Genomic DNA, 20,111 nt, shown 5'->3' on the forward strand with positions numbered 1-20,111 from the left:
AAGTTTAAATTAAGATGTTAGGGATATATGACATTTACCTTGTTGGACAGGGTGAACTCTAGGATTTCCTTTTAACAGTTGGTAGGTTTATGTATAGTCCTTTCTTTTTTTCTTTTCTTCTTTTTTTTAAAGATCTTATTTTTAAGTAATCTCCACACCCAACATGGGGCTTGAACTCACAATGCTGAGATCAGGAGTTGCATGCTGTAGTGACTGAGCCAGCAGGAATCCCTAAGTGTAGTTAGTCCTTTAGAAATTGTAATTATAAACAGTACTGCTAAGTCAAAAGAAGTTCACTTGTTCCCCACCCCAACCTTCTTTTATACCCCTTATACTTTGGCTTTTGAGGCCTTAAATGATCAGAAGGGTTCGTTGGATTTTGTAGACCAAATGTTGAGTAGAAATGTTTGACTTAAAAGTCATCAACAGACTTATCGGATTTAGCTAATATCTAATGCTATATGCACATTTGCTACACAGTTTTCCAAGGATACCGCTATAAAGAAAGGTGCTCAATAAATAGTAGATTATTATCAGTTTTGGATTTTAAATTGTAAGGGCTCAGGCTTAGCCTTGTACAGCACTTAGCATTGTGCTCTTCACTAATAGAGACCCTTTTTCTGATTTTTTAAATTGGCTAATAATACGAGGGGCTCAATATAAGATAGTGCACTGGACACTATGGGTACTGATAAATCAGTATGATGAATGAAGGCATGGAGTTAGTTAAAAGTGAATCTGTGAGGGAGATTTATAAATTTGTCAGTAATAGTATTAGATGTACAGAATAAGCAGAAAGAGCTCTTAGTCACTTTTTAAAAAATCTGACCACCCATTTGTTTTTGGCTAAGAAAGTTGAATTGAAGCTTTGTTAGAAGGGAAATTCACATTATACTTACAGATGAAAATAGTGGACTTTATAACTCCATTTGGCAGCCAAAATCCATAAACTGGCTTAAACATCTTTTTTTTCTTTATGCTTTTTTGAGCACCTTAATTTTTTGAAATTAATTTCTTAAAAAAGAAGTAGCAATTACTTTTAAATGGTACTTGGTATTGGCTTTGGATGAGAAACTTTTAAACCTTTAGTAAGTAGTTGTGGGAAAAGATTATGTATTTATTGTATAACTCTGGTATTATTTTTCTTCCCTCATTTGTGTTATCTCAGCCTTTAGATCTGTGCTGTCCAATACGACCACTTGTCTATTTAATTGTAAATGAATTAAGATCAAATAAAATTAAAGACTTAATTTCTTAGTCATAGTAGCCACATTTTAGGTGCTCCCTAGCTACATGTGGCCAGTGGATACTGTATTGCCCAGTGGAGAGTATATTTCTGTTATCATAGAAAGTTGTGTTGGATAGTTATAGTCTTAGATATTTAATTACTAATGGGGCCTGGAAAATGAATATCAGGAACTTGGAATAGATAACTTAAAAAACCCCAAGCCATGGAATTTAAACAACTTCAATCCTAACGACTTCAGGCTTCTCAAAGTTAAATATTATTTCTTAGGATAGGCTTTATATTTAATTTTGGTTTTTGGTCTTATCAGAGGTCATTCTGATAATGTAAAACAGAATAAAATAGTTGTGTTAAGAACTGTCTCTGCTAGACTATTTATTTAACAGGTTAATTAAGATATAATTGATGATACAATCCTGCATATGGAAAGTATAATGTTTAATAAGTTTTGATATATATGTATCTCTGGAACCATCATCATAGCCAACCTAATATACCTATTACCTGTAGGTTTTCTCATGCCTCTTTATAGTCCTTCCCTGTATAGTCCCTGTTTTTTTTTACCCTCTCTCTCCACCTCTAGATAATCACTGATTTGCTTTCTGTCACAATAGAGTAATTTGAATTTTCTAAAATTCCATATAAATGGAGCCATGCAATCTATACTCTTTTTTTTTTGTCTGACTTCTTTCACTCTGTTTAATTATTTCGAGATTCATATGTTATATGAGATTCCATATTACTTGTGCAAATAATTCATTACTTTTTATTGTCTGGGTGTATCACAATTTGTTCATCTATTTGTTGATGACTGCCCCTATTGATAAGCTGCTGTGAACATTTATATACAGGTTTTCGTATTGACATATGGTTTTATGTCTCTTGAGTAAATACCTAGGCATGGAATGGCTGGATCATATGGTAGGTTGCCAAACTAATTTCCAAAGTGGCTGCATCATTTTATATTCTCCCCAGTAGAGTGTGCATGTTCCACTGGCTTCATCATTGGGAATTCTTGGAATGGCCAAGCTTTTTAAATTTATGTGACAGACTATTTTAACAAGAAAAGACTGTCCTAAGAGAATTAATTCCTTGCTCTTGCAACTTTTTGTATTTAAGCGCTGCAAAAATAGTATTTGTGAAAAGATTTTAAGACCATCTTCTATAGATTTATTTATTGTTATTTTTGATACTATTTGTTAACTCAGTTTATAAGAGCCATTACATTTTCCTTCTTACTTATTTCTCTTTTTTTGTTCTAGCGGCCCCTTTGTTGCTTTATGCAAACAGACGGGACTTGCGATTGGTTGATGCTACGAATGGCAAAGAGAATGCTACAATTGTAGTTGGAGGCTTGGAGGATGCAGCTGCGGTGGACTTTGTGTTTGGTCATGGCTTGATATACTGGAGTGATGTCAGCGAAGAAGCCATTAAACGAACAGAATTTAACAAAACTGAGAGTGTACAGAATGTTGTTGTTTCTGGATTATTATCCCCTGATGGGCTGGCATGCGATTGGCTTGGAGAAAAATTATACTGGACAGATTCTGAAACAAATCGGATTGAAGTTTCTAATTTAGATGGATCTTTACGAAAAGTTTTATTTTGGCAAGAGTTGGATCAACCCAGAGCTATTGCCTTAGATCCTTCAAGTGGGTAAGTTTTGTTCAGTGTACAAAGGCTATTGCATCTCCATTTCCTGGTTTCTTTCTGCTAGCATAGACTCCCCCCATTTCTAAGAGAAAACAAAGGTCAAAAACCCAATTTTAGATTCTTTCAGCTTCTTTTCAAGTAGACTTGAATGTGGGAAATTATATTGTGTTAAGATATTTATGTCGCTTATGGGACAGCTATATATAGAGTTCTTGATTTGTTTTCTGCATTTAATAAGTACAAGAGGATAATTAGAAGGCACAGAAGAAGGAATGAAGACCTAACAGGAGTGGTATTTGATAGCTCAAGATAATGTAAAAAAAAATCTTACGGATCTTATAACTTTCATTGTATATGCAATCATTCCTAGTGTTTTTTTTTACACTCTGAACTATTATTAATAATTTAATATGTCAGTATGAGTGAAAAATAAAAATTACGTTGTTAAATAATCCATTTCTAGTTAAACAGATTTACTGTAAATAGTTTCCAATGAGAAAGGAAACTGAGAAAGGAAACTTAAAGCCAGTGGTAAGCCCCATTAGAAAATGTGAACTATGTCATTACATGCTTCTGTTACTATGCTTCACTTCTACCATACACTATTCATTGTTTATTGAATATGTTGTAATGTCAGGGTGTGTCATGGTAGGTGTAGGTAACCATCTAAACATGAACCTGAAATAAGTTACTTATAATTTAAAATTTAAAGATAAGTAACCTGCAAATAACCATCTTAACACTTTGTTTTCTTTGACTTTCAAGTATGTTGGAATACTTTACATTTATAGGGCGCCTGTATAGCTCAAATGGTTGTGTCTGACTTCAGCTCAGGTCATGATCTCACAGTTCGTGAGTTCGAGCCCCACGTCAGCTCTGTGCTGACAGCTCAGAGCCTGGAGCCTGCTTTAGATTCTGTGTCTCCCTCTCTTTCTTTCCCTCTCTTGCTTTCTCTCTTTCTGTCTCTCAAAGATAAATAAACATTAAAAAATTAATAAAAAAATAAAATTCATTTATAGAAGGGAGTGGGTTATTATTTAATAAGACTTGGGGAAAAAATGAAAGAAAGGTTTATGTATGTTCCTTTATCTTGATAAACTTTGTTGACAAAGTTTAAAGAAGTGCCATGTTGTAGGAAAATGAAAAGATTTGTCTGACCATGAAGGATAACATGGGCAACGGTGTAGTTAAACTTCAGAATGAGAAGTACACACCCACACACGTGTGTACATGCGCGCACACACACACATCATATATATGTGTATATATATGACTTACATGTAATTCATATAATATATTAAAATTGTATAATTTTTAGAGGGGCAAAAGAGGTATCTGCTAAAGTCAGGATGTCTCTTAATAAAGCATGAGAAAATACAGTGGTTCTAGTGGTAGGAAAAAAGGTTGAGTGTCCCCCAGAAGGAGGTCACAGATGTTGGATATGCAGTAAACTGTACTGATTGAAGAATTTGGTTGTTGAGAACTTGAAAGATATTTTTGACAAATGGAATCTGTGTTTTTCCAACAAAGTTTATGAGTCTCAGAGAGTGTTGGAATGTTTGTGAGGTTACTGCTTTATAGAGCACAAAGGGTTTTGGTGCTCTCGGTGGAACTTTGGTAAAAAGATAAATAGTTCTTAAAAAATTATATTTGAAAAACTTAGTTTTATGACTGTAAGAGTAATGATGGAAATTTAGCCAAATACCTGTTAAATAGTATGTTTAGAGCTCTGCTTTTTGTGCTTTTGGAGAGAAAGGGAGAATATCTTACAGTGTATTTAAGGACAAAACGGGAGAGAGAACTTTCCCTTCTTCAAAAGCCTGTTTATTTGCATTATGTAATGTGTATGTGGAGAGGAGAAGAATGTTAAAAATTGGAAGGGTCACAAGAGCTCTTACGGAGGATGGGTGGATAAAAGAGCTTGATTACTACAGTTCTGAAGCAGCAAAGAGACCATTTCTATAAAGCATAATATGACAGTACATCATATAAGGAGTAATATGCTAGTAATTGAAGGAAGCTGAATTTATAGAAAACTCTTGACTATTCAGGATCTAATAATTTAATGGTTAAATGAGTTATTCTAATTATGTGCCCTAAAACTAATGAGCTTTACTTGTGGGTGTCAGGTCTGATAAGTGTCTTAGGAATTACGTTTACCATATGATTAAAAAATACATTAGAATCTTTTTGTGGCTAATTTCCCAGTATTGAAGATGAGAAGCCAACAAAGACTCAGCTGATCAAGAATATTACTGGAAGAATAAATAGAAGTATGCTTTGAAGGTAGAAAGTAGTGTTATTTAAGCTTCTAAGGGATGTTCAGTGAAGACTTTTTCATGAGGCTTAAAGCTTGGTCAGACACTCAATGAACTATTTTTTCATTATTTTTGAAGGTTGTGGTTAGTGTTGCTTACGTGTAGGAGTGTGTATGTAAATTACTCCCCTCCCCATTCTTAAAATCTTTTTTAATTTTTGGAAAGTTATGTGTCATATGGCTATTTTTAAAATTACACATCTGGACATAAATAGAATGCAGCCAAATGGTATACATTTGGTAGTTAGCATGATGGAGTATAAAATTATATTTTAAACTCATGCATTTAAAAATATATTCTATCAGTCTTCGGTGTTGGTCTTAGATTTATGTTAACGATTGTGGTTTTACTGGAAGAGTAATTTTAGATTGAGTACATCACTTATCAAAGAGAAGAGATGATTTCCAGCTTTTTGGGGGAGGAGAAATGAAGTTTACTTTCCAGAGAAAGTACATGAAAACAGTACTGTAGAAAAATGTAGGCTTTATCAGAGTTCCAGTATCCTTGGTTATGAGGTTCAGAAGAGCTGACTGAGCTCTCTCACATCAGCTTATGTAAAAGGAAAGCTATTGAATGACTGGTATTGTTTGAGCCCTGGGAACTAGTGCAGACATCTGTGTGCTTTCGGATGTATGGAGTTCTTTGTGTAATCAGTCCATTTAGCCTAGACTGAAGGAAGATTTTTATTTCCCTCCCTAAATTTGGCCTCTGTTAGTCTGAGATTTTTTTCCCCGTTTGAGTGATGGCAGTGTAGAATTCAGAATAAGGAACAGGAAAATATGTGTGTACAAATTGTTCCAGAAATGAATAACCATACCTAGAGAAAGCAGTCCATATTCTTACTTTATAGTGAGAGGTATTTCTGACGTTGTGTCTGCTCTAATTGTGGAGTTTCTTAGACTGTTCATAATGACTGTAGTAATCTTAGTGATGTTGAGGGCCAGCTGTTTCAGATTCACATAAAGGAGTTTTAAGGGTTTTTTTTTGTTTGTTTGTTTAAGGATCTGTTCATATTCCCAATCCTTTTGGATATTTTTGAAAAAGTTAAACTTCAGTGATTCAGTCTGAAGTGATTTCATACTGAACCACTTTGAATGATAGGTCTTTTTAAAATACATTTTTATCATGAAGAATACTATTTTAAAAAATATCCTTATCCATTGAAAGGATGACTTTTTTAAAATGTTTTATTTATTTTTGATAGAGCATGAGAGGGGGAGAGGCAGAGAGAGAGGGAGACACAGAAGCTGAAGCAGGCTCCAGGCTCTGAGCTATCAGCACAGAGCCCAACGCAGGGCTCGAACCCACAAATGTGAGGTTTTGACCTGAGCTGAAGTTGGAGGCTTAACCAACTGAGCCACCCAGGCACCCCATAAATAATATTTATACTACTAAGAGTTCTGCTTTATTTATTTAAAAACATTTTTTTTCTAATTTTTTTTTATTTTTGAGAGAGAGAGAGACAGCGTGAGCAGGGGAGGGTCAGAGAGAGACACAGAATCTGAAGCAGGCCCCAGGCTCTGAGCTAGCTGTCAGCACAGAGCCTGAGGCGGGGCTCGAACCCACGAACCATGAGATCATGAACTACGCTGAAGCCGGTTGCTCAACTGACTGAGCCACCCAGGGGCCCCTGCTTTATTTATTAAAAAAATTTTTTTTAATGTTTATTTCTTTTTGAGAGACAAAGAGAGGCTGGAGAAGGAGTAGAGTGAGGGAGACACAGGAACCAAAGCTGGCTCTGCATTGACAGCAGAGAGCCTGACGTGGGACTTGAACCCACAAACTGTGAGATCATGACCTGGGCCGAAGTCAGGTACTTAACCTACTGAGCTACCCAGGTGCCTCATATGAGGCATATGTAAAAATGTTTACAGAACTAACTCATTGGAAAAAGAATAATGTATACTTTCCCCAACAATTATATATATTTAATTGTCATATCTTGAGTATGTTTAAAAGTATTTTCTACACTGGTATGTTCCAGGTGACAAAAATCATTCCTGCCACATAGAAGGTGTTAAATATTTTTTGAGTGACTGGACTTTATATTTTCTTTCATAATCCTATTTTCCTTGTTGGAAGAGAAAGTGTTTTCTAAGCAAATGTAAATTTTAGTATTCATGAGATAATCATGAATTCTACCTCATTATGGTTTTGATTATAATTGCCTATTTAAAATATATTTAAGAGTTTTAGTCTTTTCAATTCAATTCATCAAGATTATATTTTATAGAAATATACTCACTGGAGCTTGTTTTATGTCCCATGTAGCTCTCTTATTTACCTGTTAAGTCACTCATCTCTTTGGACTTCAGTTTTTTCACCTCTAAAATGATGGGTTTCCTTCAATTTTGACAGTGTTTTAAGCTTAAAAAGTGAAGATGTTTAAATAAGTACTCTATCAATTTAAAAATTCTTACTTTACAATTACACATTCAAGTTCATAATGTATGTTACAGTTAGAATTATTTCTGCAGAATAACAGATTCTTTAAAAGATGTTTTTAAAGATTTTTTTTAAATGTTTTTTTTTGAGAGAGAGAAAGAGAGTGAGTGTGCGCCCAAGAAGGGGAGAGGCAGAGAGAGAAGGGGACCTAGGATCTGAAGGATCTGAAGTGGGCTCTATGCTGATAGCAGAGTTTCGTGCGGAGCTGGAACTCAAGAAGCTTGCGATCAGGACCTGAGCCAAAGTCAGATGCTTAACTGAATAAGCTACCCAGGCGCACCTTTGCAGAACAGATCCTTAAAATTTGTTTCTCTTGCCCTTACAGTATAGGTCATTACTCTCAACCTCTCTTTTTTTTTTTTTTTTTAAGGCTATTTGATACATAGAACTAGTTTGCCAATTCTACCTGATGTAAATTGGAAAATACTTTAAACTGTCAAAGGTTCTTTTTGTTTGAAGAATGAAAAAGATAGCAAATTACTTTCAGGCAGATTATATCGGTTAAATATATGTTTGAGAGGAAAGGTTTTTGAGATTATTATCCAAAATTTAAGAGAAATATATTAGAAAAGCCAGGAAATTTGGATTATTGGTTTGGCTTTACCAGCCTCTGGGATATGATGCAAGGTCCTTGAAAATGAAAAGAAAACTTTTTAAGACTAACTGTGTGTATATGTATATTTTCAAATGTTAGTGTAGGGCTCTTCTCTTTACTTAAAAAAATCTTAATCCTCATCCAATTTTTAGTACAATATCCTTACCCTGTCTTAGACTGAGATTTAATTATGTAGTCAAGTTTTTTATGTCCTATATGTGTCTTTCTCTGACTGACTTATTTCACTTAGTATAATACCTTCCAGTTCCATCCACGTTGCCCAGTCTCTTAATAGTTTTGCTTTTAAATAAAAGCTTTCCTTGTTTGCAGCACTGACCATTTAATTCAGCCTTAGCAGAAAGAAGAATAAAATTTTGTGAGCATAAACAACAGGATATCTTTAACTGAGTATTGGCTGTCTATATTTTGGTGATCTTATGTACCCTTGCTGTATTCCAGTGTGACTACTGGCTCTTTAGAAATTACAGTAAATTACTTTTGACTGGCACTTAGTATTTGTGCCATTGAGCCTTTAAGATTTTGGAAGAGTTTGCTAGATAACTGATTTGTGAAGTAGGAATAAAATGACTGTCTTTAGTATTTTTCACATCATTTAATATTGATACTATATTCCTTTTAGAAGTTTTTCTCTTAAGACTTACTGATTTTTATACACTTTGGTTTTTCTACCACTTGGACTACCCTTTCCTTCCTTCAATAGCTTGTGAGATATGGAATAGTAAAAGTACATCGTTTTCTTTATTCTTTCCCTGAGATTATGTCTAATTCCATAGCTTTTGCATAGAAGCAGATAGCCAGTTATCCTAAAATACAAAGCTTCATACTAGACTTTGCTTTAAACACTGGTTCTGTGTATGAAGGATCTTGCTCCACACCCTCAACAACTTAAAGTTAAAGATGTCCTGGCAAACTGGGGGAGCCTATTTTCTACCCATTAAATCCTAGAACTGGTAGGGAATCCTGAGGAACTTATAGCTAAAGGCCTTCACTTTTTGGCTAAAGAAACCAAGGCCTTAGCTAAAATAAGAGACAGCCAGATTCTAATTTAAAAAAAAATTTTTTTTTTTTTTTGTAATTTGAGAGAGAGACAGAAGGGGAGGGAGGGGTGGGGGTGGGAATGTAGGGGAGAGGAAGAGGGAGGGAGAGGGAGAGAGAGAATGAATGAGAATATGAATATCTTAAGCAGACTCCATGCTTACCATAGAGCTTGGTGATGGGATCAGTCTCACCACCATGGGATCATGACCTGAACCGAAATCGGGTGTTGGACACTTAACCAACTGAGCCACCCAGGCCCACCAAGACAGCCAGAGTCTTAGCTGAGATTTTCCATTCCCACATTTGGTACCTTTTTCTTCAGGAAAAGTATCTTGCTTAAGCCATGTTTTTTGTTTTGTTTTGCAAATCAAATTATTTAAAAAATACAACATGGTAGCTTTATTTAAAGGAAGATTTTTGTAAATTCTTTGTTTTTTGATTTAAATATTATCATTTTTTATTTTACCATTGCTTTTTGCGTCAACTTAACCCATGTGGGTTTAGATTCCTTTTATTGAAGTATGTTCTTCAATTTCATTTAGCAAAACTTGATTAACGATAAACTCTTGGTCTTCATCTGAAAATGTATTTCATTTGCTCTCATTTGTGAATGACAATCAGTTGATTATAGAATCTGCACAGTAATTTTCATTCAGTTGTAGGAGGGTATTATGATTTTAATTGTTGCTGTGAGAGGTCTGCTATTTTCTAATTAACGTTGTTGCTTTGTAAGTACTTTATCTGTTTTTATCTTTTTTTTTTTCCTGGTTCTTTAAAAGCAGCCAGTAAGCACATCTTAAGTTTTGATATTTTGCAACTTTTCCTACACTGTGTCTAGATGTAGCTCTATTTTTTTTTTTTTTAATCCTGATGAGAACTCATGTTTGTAAAATCTAATTATTATTGTTCGGTCGTTCTAGAAACTTATTATGCATTATTTTTTATTTTTCACTCATCATCCTTGGAATACTTTGGAACTCCTTTCTGCTCCATGCTGCTTAATTTTGCTTTCATATCGTCTCTTTATTTCTCTGGGCTAGTATGTGGTTTTTTTTCTTGTCTTCCAGATAACTAATTCTTTCCTCAGGTGTGCCCAATTTTGCAGTTTAATGAGCAAGTTGAACTTTTAATATTAGTAACTGTACATTGCTTTCCTAAAAGCTGTTTGTGCTCCTCATTTAAAAGACTTACTATGAGAAAATGTCAGCCTACATGAAAGTAGAATAGTGTACCAAGAATTTTAGACTTACAAAAAAGTTACAAAAATAGTGCACCCAGCATACCTTAGTATTAACATTTTATTTAACCGTAGAACAGTCACATAGATCAAGAAATTAATGTTGATATAATATTATTAACTATTCTGTATACTTTATTTACATTTCTCCAATTTTCCTTCTAGTGTCCTTCTGGTCTAGGATCCCATATTGCATTTAGTTGGTATCTCTGTAGTCTTTTCTAATCTGGGACATATTAGCAGTTTTTGTCTTCATAACCTTGACCTTTTGAACATTATTGGACATTTTGTAGAATGTCTCTCAATTTCAGTTTTTCCGATGTTTTCTTATGATTTGATTAAGGTTATACTTTTTTGGCAGGAATACCACAAAAGTGATATATGCTCTACTCTGGGCATCCTATCAATAGTACATGATATGGTTCCTGGTGATGTTATATTTGATTACTTATGGTGTTATCTGCCAGAGTGTCATTTTTTTTTTTAGCTGGGTTTACTCTTATTTTCCTTGTAATAAATATTGGAAGCTATGCAGTTATCTTGTTTCTCATCATACTTTTATCCACCAATTTAAACATTCTTTGATGGTTTTTGCCTGCAACAGTTATTGCTGTGGTATTGCCACATGGTGATTTTTCTAGTTCCATTGTTTCTTCCACATGTATAATTAAATTCTACTTAAATGAAGAGTTGTTTTGTTCTTCCCACTTATTTATGTATTGTTGTTTATGTTAGTATGGGCTCATGGGCGTTTCTATAATACTATATAGTCCATTATTGTCATTATTTTTTGCTTAAACTGTCCCAGATTTGGCCATTGGGAGCTCCTTCAAATTTGTTTCTGTGTCCTTTTAATAGGTCCTCATCATTTTTTAAAAATATTTTTTAATGTTTATTTTTGAGACAGAGAGAGAGCATGAGTAGAGGAGGAAGAGAGAGAGAGAGAGGGGGTGACACAGAATCTGAAGCAGGCTCCAGGCTCTGAGCTGTCAGCATAGAACCCAATGTGGAGCACAAACCCACGAACCAGAGATTATGACCTGAGGCAAAGTCGGACACTTAACAGACTGAGCCACCCAGGTGTCCCAGTCCTCATAATTTTTTAAGTACTTTTTAATGGTCTGACTGTGGAAAATGTTTCAGACTTATCTTGTCCTTTTTCCACTTTATGCTTTGGATTAACCATTTCTCCAAGGAGCTCTGTCTCCTTTTATTGGAAAATGATATTTATTTATTAAAAATATTTTTTTGTTTACTTATTTTTGAGAGAGAGACAAAGACTAGTGCAAGCCAGGGAAGGGCAGACAGAGAGGCTGACAGAGAGGGGCCTGGTCTCATCTACCTCCCCTACCTTTGTTTTTCCTCTCTTCCTGTTGCTTAATTGGAAAGAATCCAAAGCAAGCTCCAGACTCTAAGCTGACAGTGCAGTGCCCGACACAGGGCTTGAAACCACAAACTGTGAGAGACACTTAACTGAGCCCCCTGGGTGCTCCTTCTAGTATTTAAAAACCAAGATCTGGAAACTAAGTGTGTTCTTTGCTACTAGGTTTTCATTGCTTTTAAGCCCTCTCAGTACACAGTTAAGAAATACCTGGATGTGTACACATACACATAGTTCTGTGTGTTTTCATCTTTTGTCTACATATTAAAAAAAGAATGAGTTCATGTTGGTATCTCCAGATCCAATCCACTGCTGCAAAATCATGTTATAGTCTTGTCCCTTTCCTGTTTTGGTCTGTTCTGTGATACTGAGAAACCTGTCTTATCCACAATATTTTTTTGTATATATTGTGTGCAAATCTAGTGTGCAAGGGTTTCAGATTTGCTAACCTATACTCTTAGGAGAAACACATTTACTGTCTGGAATACAGTACTGTGACACTACTGTCCATAGAGTCAGAATACTGTCTTTGAAATTTACTTAGGTAATTTGTTTCTTACATGTTGCAGTGTGACTGTGTTCTTCATTTCTAATACAATTAATACTGTTTGTATTCCATTCTGAACGTTCCCCTATATCCTAGCTGATTTTAAGTATTGCTTTATATTGGAGTTCTGTTGAACAGTTGCCATATTTTTAAGTGTTAGAAATAACACAAAAAGGTTATACTCTGAGTAGTGTCTTTTACCCTGGTCCTATTCCTCTTTGCTGTCCAGTCTATTCCCTCTTGTTTATAGGCATTTTACTCTCAGTAACTTATGGTTTTATTTTTTTCAATTTTTGTACAAATGAGCTAATGCATGAGTGTTCTCTTTTAGTTCTGTGTGTTTTCATCTTTATCTATGAAAAAAACATGAGTTCATGTTGACATCTCCAGTTCCAGTCCACTATTGCAGAATTACATACTAGTTTTGTCCCTTTCCTCTTTTGGTCCATTCTGTGATAGTGAGAAGCCTGGTCTTATCCACCTCCCCCTACCTTTTTTCCCCTCTCTTCTTGTTGCTTAATTGGAAAGACTCTGTAGTCCTGTAGAATGTTTTAGATTTTGTATTTTCTAAGAGATCCTTGAGATGCTTGGCTTATTTTTATCCCTTTATATTTCTTATAAAATGAAATTTAAAGTAGAAGACTTAGTGACAAATTCAGCATTTTGCATGAATGCTTCAAAGGTAGTACTAAGTACTTTGTATTCATCACATCAGAAAGTACATAATATCTTGTCCTACTTGTGATACTAAGATTGTTTGGTAGGTTCAGACGATGAAAGTTAATATCTTTATTATAAAGCTGAGTTTTTTCTCTTATATACTTCACATAATTTGTGGGATGATCCTTTTGCACCATGCCAATATCCAGTTCCTCATCTATTGATTGTTTTAACAGCCAATGAACATTATATTTCTTGTATTATTTCATTAGGAATATCTGTTACTGTTTCATGATGATTTATCTCATGTATTTTTTTCCATCTTTTATGTGTTTTAATCAGTTTAAATATTTATAATCTATCAGATTATTCGGTTATCTAAAGTTCTTAGAAATTCACTTCTGTGCTTTAATATATTTGCTGTTTCTTGCTTGAGGTAAACTATTTCCTTAGGTGTTGTATAGTTTCAGATTGTGAGCTGATCTGCAGAGGAGTTCCTGGCCTCCTAGGGGAACATATTTCTCCAGGGAGCTTTTAGTTTGCTTCTGCCAAGCACCATACAAGGTTTCCAGGGACAACTTTATTTTTTATTTTTAAATTGAAATATAATTTCTGTACAGTAGATTGCACAGATCTTATTTGTGCAGTTTTGGCAGATATGTACACCTGTGTTGTCACCTTATTCAAGCAGAGATCATTTTTTACATGTAATTTTTTGGAGTTCTAAGTTCCTATACCATGTACAGAGAATTAATTCAACCCCTAAACCTATGTGAGGGCAGTGTTGTGGCTACAAAGTCTTTGCTCATTTCTCCTACCTTTTCAGAACCTGGTCCAAGACTGAAGAGCTTCTTTACTTTTCTCTGCCAATGGCAGATTTTTGTATTTCATTGTTCCCTGGGAGTCTTTGCTTTGTTCAAGAATCTTCTCACGCTGTGTTTCTTATGTGTCAAGGCCTTATCTTCCCTGTTTTACTGAAACAGAAGTCCCTCTGTTTCTGAGATGAGAAAATCCCAAAGGGTTGCTGTAGCATCAAGCATGTACTGCTGTTCATTTTTGGTTCTCTAGAGATTTCCTCCCCTACTTTCATGATACTTAGCTCTATATTTAAAAGTGTGTTTATGTAGTTTTATTTTGTGTATATGTATGTCTTAGTCTCTTTGGGCTGCTCTAACAAAATACTGAGTGGCTTATAATGACAGAAATTTATTGCTTACAGTTCTGGAGGCTGGCAATTCTAAGATTAGGGTGCCAGCATGGTCCCCTTCTGGTGAGAGCCTTCTTTTTGGTTCAGAGCAGGTGTCTTCTTGCTGTGTCCTTACATGGTGAAACAACGTAGGGATTTCTTTGTAGCTTTGTCCTCATGACCAAGCACCTCCCAAAGGCTCCACATCTTACCACCGCTGAGGGTTAGAATTTTAACATAGGAATTTTGAGAGGACACAAACATTCAGACAAAAGCAATGTATAAATCAAATAAAAGACTAGCCAGTGGTTCTAGAGGTTTTGTAAAAGGAGGGTTTTCTGCTTATTTAAAATTTTTTTTAACATTTATTCATTTTTGAGAGTCAGAGAGAGAGAGAGAGAGAGAGAGAGAGAGAGAGAGAACATGAGTGGGAGAGGGGCACAGAGAGAGGGAGACACAGAATCTGAAGTAGGCTCCAGGCTCTGAGCTGTCAGCACAGAACCCAATGAGGGGCTCGAACTCAGCTGACCACAAAATCATGATCTGAGCTGAAGTTGAACGCCCAACCAACTGAGCTACCCAGGTGCCCTGGTTTTCTGCTTATTTTGTTATTAAATTACTGGAAACAGAAATTCTAACTTTCATGTTTTTAATTATTGCCTTTTCTTATTGTGGATATATGTGTATGATAAGCATTATTCATACATAGTAATATGTATTAGTGACTCTTAATTATAGGTAGGATTAAATAAGTGACTTCAAGGATCATGATATGATTTATGATCTAGTATAGATCTGGTTCATTTAGTTTTTATGACTCAATTCTAAATGTTTTCTTTATTAACCACCTTTGTGTGTAATTACATCTTGTAAAGGGTGTAAAACCTAAACCAGTTTAGGTTTATTGAAACTGAGTACTTTTGAATATTTTTGTTAGGGGAAACTGGATTCAGAATGGAGAATGTATTAGATTAGGAGTTTGTGAATATTTTGAAAATTTATTTTATCCTTACCTAAATTGTAGACATTATTATGTTTTGGATTATAGTAAATTTGTCTGAAATGCTTGATATCTAGTCTGATTGTCATTTGAGGTATTTTTACTTTATAAGAAACTTTGATGCTTTGAAAACTTAATTTCTTTATTTACTGTAATTACTTCCTAATTAAAATAAAGCCTGTCTTCTACCCTTCGCTTCATTTAAAATGTATTTTCCAGAAAGTACTGCAGTGGATATCAGGCCAGATACAACAATAAAATTACATTCGTATGGAAACTAGTGAACAGCATTTAACAACCTGGTACTGGTTCATGATTTTTGATGAATAGCAGATGTGAGTACTACTGCAAACTGGCTCTGTAACCATGTATATTTAATTCTTCAGTATGAAGTAAGAATGTTTATCTTCTCGTAAGCCAAAGCCAAAATAGAACCCATTGAAGCCAAAGTAAATTAGGGGCCAAATAGACCACATAATTGAGTGTTAGTAATAATTGTTGCTGAAGATTTCTTCTAAATGAGCCTATAGCCTGGCCTGTGAGAAGCCACAGGAGACATTTATCAAACACTCTTGCAGTTCCTAAAGATACTAAAATTGGCTTTTAAATATGATGCTGACAAAAAGCTTTTACAGAATATACTACACAGCTAGTTGAACTTAGCAACTTTATTGTTAAGTACATTTAGGTAATCATAGGTTTCTAAGCTAGGTTAACTGTCCAAACAAAAACAGAAACAAGCTAAACCAAACCTACTTTTTAATATATGTACCCCAATTATTTTTATTTTTGGAAAGATAAAGTGAGGTAGTCAAAGAGTTTACCCCGTAGTCTGATTTTTAAGTAGCTGGTTTAAGAGGGAGGTGTTAAGCCTCAGTGTCATATATTCCTTGTTCTAATAACAGAAAATGTTTAAGTCATATCTTAACAGAGAATATGGAGAATGTTTTTTTCTCAGGAATTTTTTTTCCCCCCTACATCCTAAAATCTCTAGTCCACTGCAGTCTGATGTTTTTATTCTACTGATAGATCTTTAAAACGTTTACACCTTATTGGCTGGTGCCCAACCCCCTTTAAGGATTAACTCTGTCTTAAAAGTACTAGCACCTATACATTGCTTTTTATGAAGTGTGACACCTTAGTATATCTGAGACTCAGGCTTTTAGCAGGTGCTCCACGCTGAATGTGGAGCCTGACTTGGGGCTTGCTCACACAGCTTTGGGATCATGACCTGATCCAAAATCAGGAGTTGATTGCTCAAACGACTGAGCCACCCAGGCGCCCATATGGTATATATTTAGTGTTGGAAATGGCCTTCCCTTACCTTTCCAATGCAGATGTAACCCTTGATGACTTATTTGATATTCATTGCCCCCATGATGCTTTTTGTTGGCAATTCTACTCTAGCTGTTTCTGGAAATTTTGAAGTCAGAATAATTTTGAAAAATGACAAACAAAAGTCCCTAAAGGATCCAGTTTTGTTTTTAAATTATCTGGTGAAGAAATTATAAAGTTAAAGTTTATTGGGAATTTTTAAAGCTCTTTTATAAACGTGGAATTTTTCTAGTTCACATAATCTTTCTGATACAAAAAATAGACTTTTAATTTCTTTTAGTACCAGATGTCTGTTACATTTATAGAGATATTGTATTTTTGTAGCATGTCTGGATTATACGTATTTGCGGACAGTGCATGCTAGTCTTGTCTTGCACTACACTTGTACTAAGGGATGTAAATTGACATTCATTTGGTAATGTTAAAAATGGTAACTCAGCTTTGTCTCCTCACCTGACTTAGATAAAGTCCTCAGATACAGGAGATACTTTGTCTGATTTTGGAGGACAAATCCCATTAGATGTTTTCTTTCCTCTGTGTAGGATTGTTCTCTTCCCCTCACGCTGAACTGTGAGTTTGGGTTTAGAAAACAGAACCAGGCACCCTCCTACACTGTTGGTGGGAATGTAAACTGGTGCAGCCGCTCTGGAAAACAGTGTGGAGGTTCCTCAAAAAGCTATCGATAGAACTCCCATATGACCCAGCAATACCATTGCTGGGGATTTACCCAAGGGATACAGAAATGCTGATGCATAGGGGCACATGTACCCCAATGTTCATAGCAGCAATGTCAACAATAGCCAAAACATGCAAAGAGCCTAAATGTCCACCACCTGATGAGTGGATCAAGAAGATGTGGTATATATACACAATGGAGTACTACATGGCAATGAGAAAGAATGAAATCTGGCCATTTGTAGGAAAGTGGATGGACCTTGAGGGTGTCATGCTAAGCGAAATAAGTCAGGCAGAGAAGGACAGATACCATATGTTCACACTCATAGGTCTAACAGGAGAATAGGAGAAACCTAATGGAGAACCAGGGGGAGTGGAGGAGGGAAAGAGAGTTGGGGAGAGAGAGGAATGCAAAACTTGAGAGACTCTTGAATGCTGAAAATGAACTGAGAGTTGAAGGGGGAGGGGGGAAGAGAGGTGGTGGTGATGGTGGAGGGCACTTAAGGGGAAGAGCACTGGGTGTTGTATGGAAAACAATTTGACAATAAAATATTATGGGAAAAAGAAAATAGAAAACAGAACCATCTGTGCAGTCAGCTGCCACAGTTCTCCAACATCACATCCCAGTACAGTGTCCTCGGAACGGGGCTCAGTAGCTTCCACTCCTTTTGGATCAGCTTCCTTGATGCATTCAGGAGTGCCGTGAATGCTTGTCTCCTGCCTCTCCGGGACCTATTGCCAGTTTATTGCACTCCTTGGAGAAGGACAGAGTCTCATAAAGCAGATTCTGAGTTTGAAACCAAGGGAAAAATATAATGTGACTGCTGTGGAGAAGACCCAAGCAGAAAGCCTCATTCTGCAGTCAGGTGCATCCCATTACAGGAAACACCCACTTGTTACATTTTAGGAATAACATTTATATCTTTCAGGCTCTATTTTTTATTCCTTCCTGTGAATACATAATTTAGCTGCCTTTGGGAAAGGTACCAATTGAGGATTTGGTGCCAATCTTACTGACCAGTACGAATGAGTACTAAGCTTTTATAGAACAGCAAACTGAAGCAAAGGGGTTTTGCCTTTTTTTTTTAAGTTTATTTATTTTGAGAGAGAGTGAGTGCGAGAGCGTGTGCACGTTCGTGTGCACATGAGCAGGGAAGGGGCAGAGAGGGAGAGTGAGAGAATCCCAAGCCATCTCTGCATTGCCAGTGCAGAGCCTGATGTGGGGCTTGAACTCAGGAACTGTGAGATCATGACCTGAGCCGAAATCAGGAGTCAGATGCTTAACCAACTGAGCCACCCAGGTGTTTCACCTTTTTTAAAAAATTTTTATTTTTATATTTTTATTTAAATTTTAGTTAACATATATATACTTGTTTCAGGAGTAGACTTTAGTGATTCATCACTTAAATGTAACACTCAGTGCTCATTCCAACAAGTGCCGCCTTTAATGCCCATCACCCATTTATTCCATCCTCCTGACCCAACACACCTCCAGCAACCCTCAGTTTGTTCTTGTATTTAAGAGTCTCTTAGGGATTGCCTCCCTCTGTTTTTATCTTACTTTTTCTTCCCTTCCCCTATGTTCATCTGTTGTGTTTCTTAAATTCCACGTATGAGTGAAATCATGGTATTTGTCTTTATTTGACTGATTTATTTCGCTTAGTATAATATGTCCCACTTGTTTTTTTGTAGACTTTTCTTAAAGAAAAGTTTTAGGTTCACAGCAAAATTGAGTGGAACAAAATCTTTCTTTTCTTTCTTTTTTAAAATGTTTATTTATTTTGAGAGAGAGAGAGCATATGGAGGAGGGACAAAGACAAGAATCTGAAGCAGGCTCCAGGCTGACACAGGGCTCAAACTCAGGAACTGCAAGATCATGATCTGAGCTGAAGTTGGAGGCCTAACCAACCTAGTCACCAGCACTGCCCCCGTGCCCCTCACTGTCCCCACTCCCAGGACAAAATATTTCTAATTCCTCCCTTCTGTAGTAAAAGTTTTTATTTTATATTCACGTTATTCCTTCTCTAATGCTCTTCCTTTCTTTAATGTAGTTCTGAGTTTCTTATTTATATCATTTTTCTTTTTTTTGGAACTTCTTGCAAGGCAGGTCTACAGGCAAAAATTCCCTCAAGTTTTGTTTGAGAAAGTCTTTTTTCACTTTTGAAGGCTAATTTTGCAGGGTGCAGAATTCTAGGTTGGTAGGTTTTCCTGGACCTTTCACCTCTCTAAATATTTCATTCCAGTCTCTTCCTGCTTGCATGGTTTTTGAGGAGAAGTTAAAGGTCATTCTTATATTTGCTCCTCTGTACCTGAGGTGTGTTTTTTTTCTTCTGGGGTTTTTCCCCAAGATTTTTTCTGTGTCTTTTGAATTTCTAGGGTTTAAATATGATATCCTTAGATGTAGGTTTTTTTTTTTTTAATTATGCTGCTTTAATTATTATTGCTGCTTTCCTGTTCTTTGAGCTTCTTGGATTTGTGGTTTGGTATCTGACATTAATTTGGAGAAATTCTGTCATCATTGCCTCACGTAATCATGCATATGTTACATCTTTATGTTACATATTTTGTAGTTGTCCCCTAGTTCTTGGATATTCTGTTCTGTTTTTACCTCCCCGCGCCCCCCCCCCCCGGTTTGTTTTCTTTGGTTGTTTCTATGGATATATCTGTAAGCTCAGAGATTCTTTCCTCAGCTGTGTACTGTCTATGATTGAGTCCATTAAAGGCATTCATTTCTGTTAGTGTTTTTGATCTTTTTTTTTTTTTTTTTTTTTTTT

At 35.7% G+C, this 20,111-nt stretch overlaps 1 protein-coding gene across 1 annotated transcript in view; it reads left to right on the plus strand.

Annotated features, from left to right (window-relative positions):
• LRP6 (LDL receptor related protein 6) overlaps positions 1 to 20,111 on the plus strand; it is a 155,766-nt gene that overhangs the window by 18,137 nt on the left and 117,518 nt on the right. The window contains exon 2 of the mRNA XM_029953317.1: positions 2,509 to 2,902. Within this exon, the coding sequence (XP_029809177.1) occupies positions 2,509 to 2,902 (394 nt within the window). The remainder of the gene's footprint in view (positions 1 to 2,508; positions 2,903 to 20,111) is intronic.

This window comes from Suricata suricatta, chromosome 10, assembly GCF_006229205.1.
Source record: "Suricata suricatta isolate VVHF042 chromosome 10, meerkat_22Aug2017_6uvM2_HiC, whole genome shotgun sequence".
Lineage (NCBI taxonomy): Eukaryota > Metazoa > Chordata > Mammalia > Carnivora > Herpestidae > Suricata > Suricata suricatta.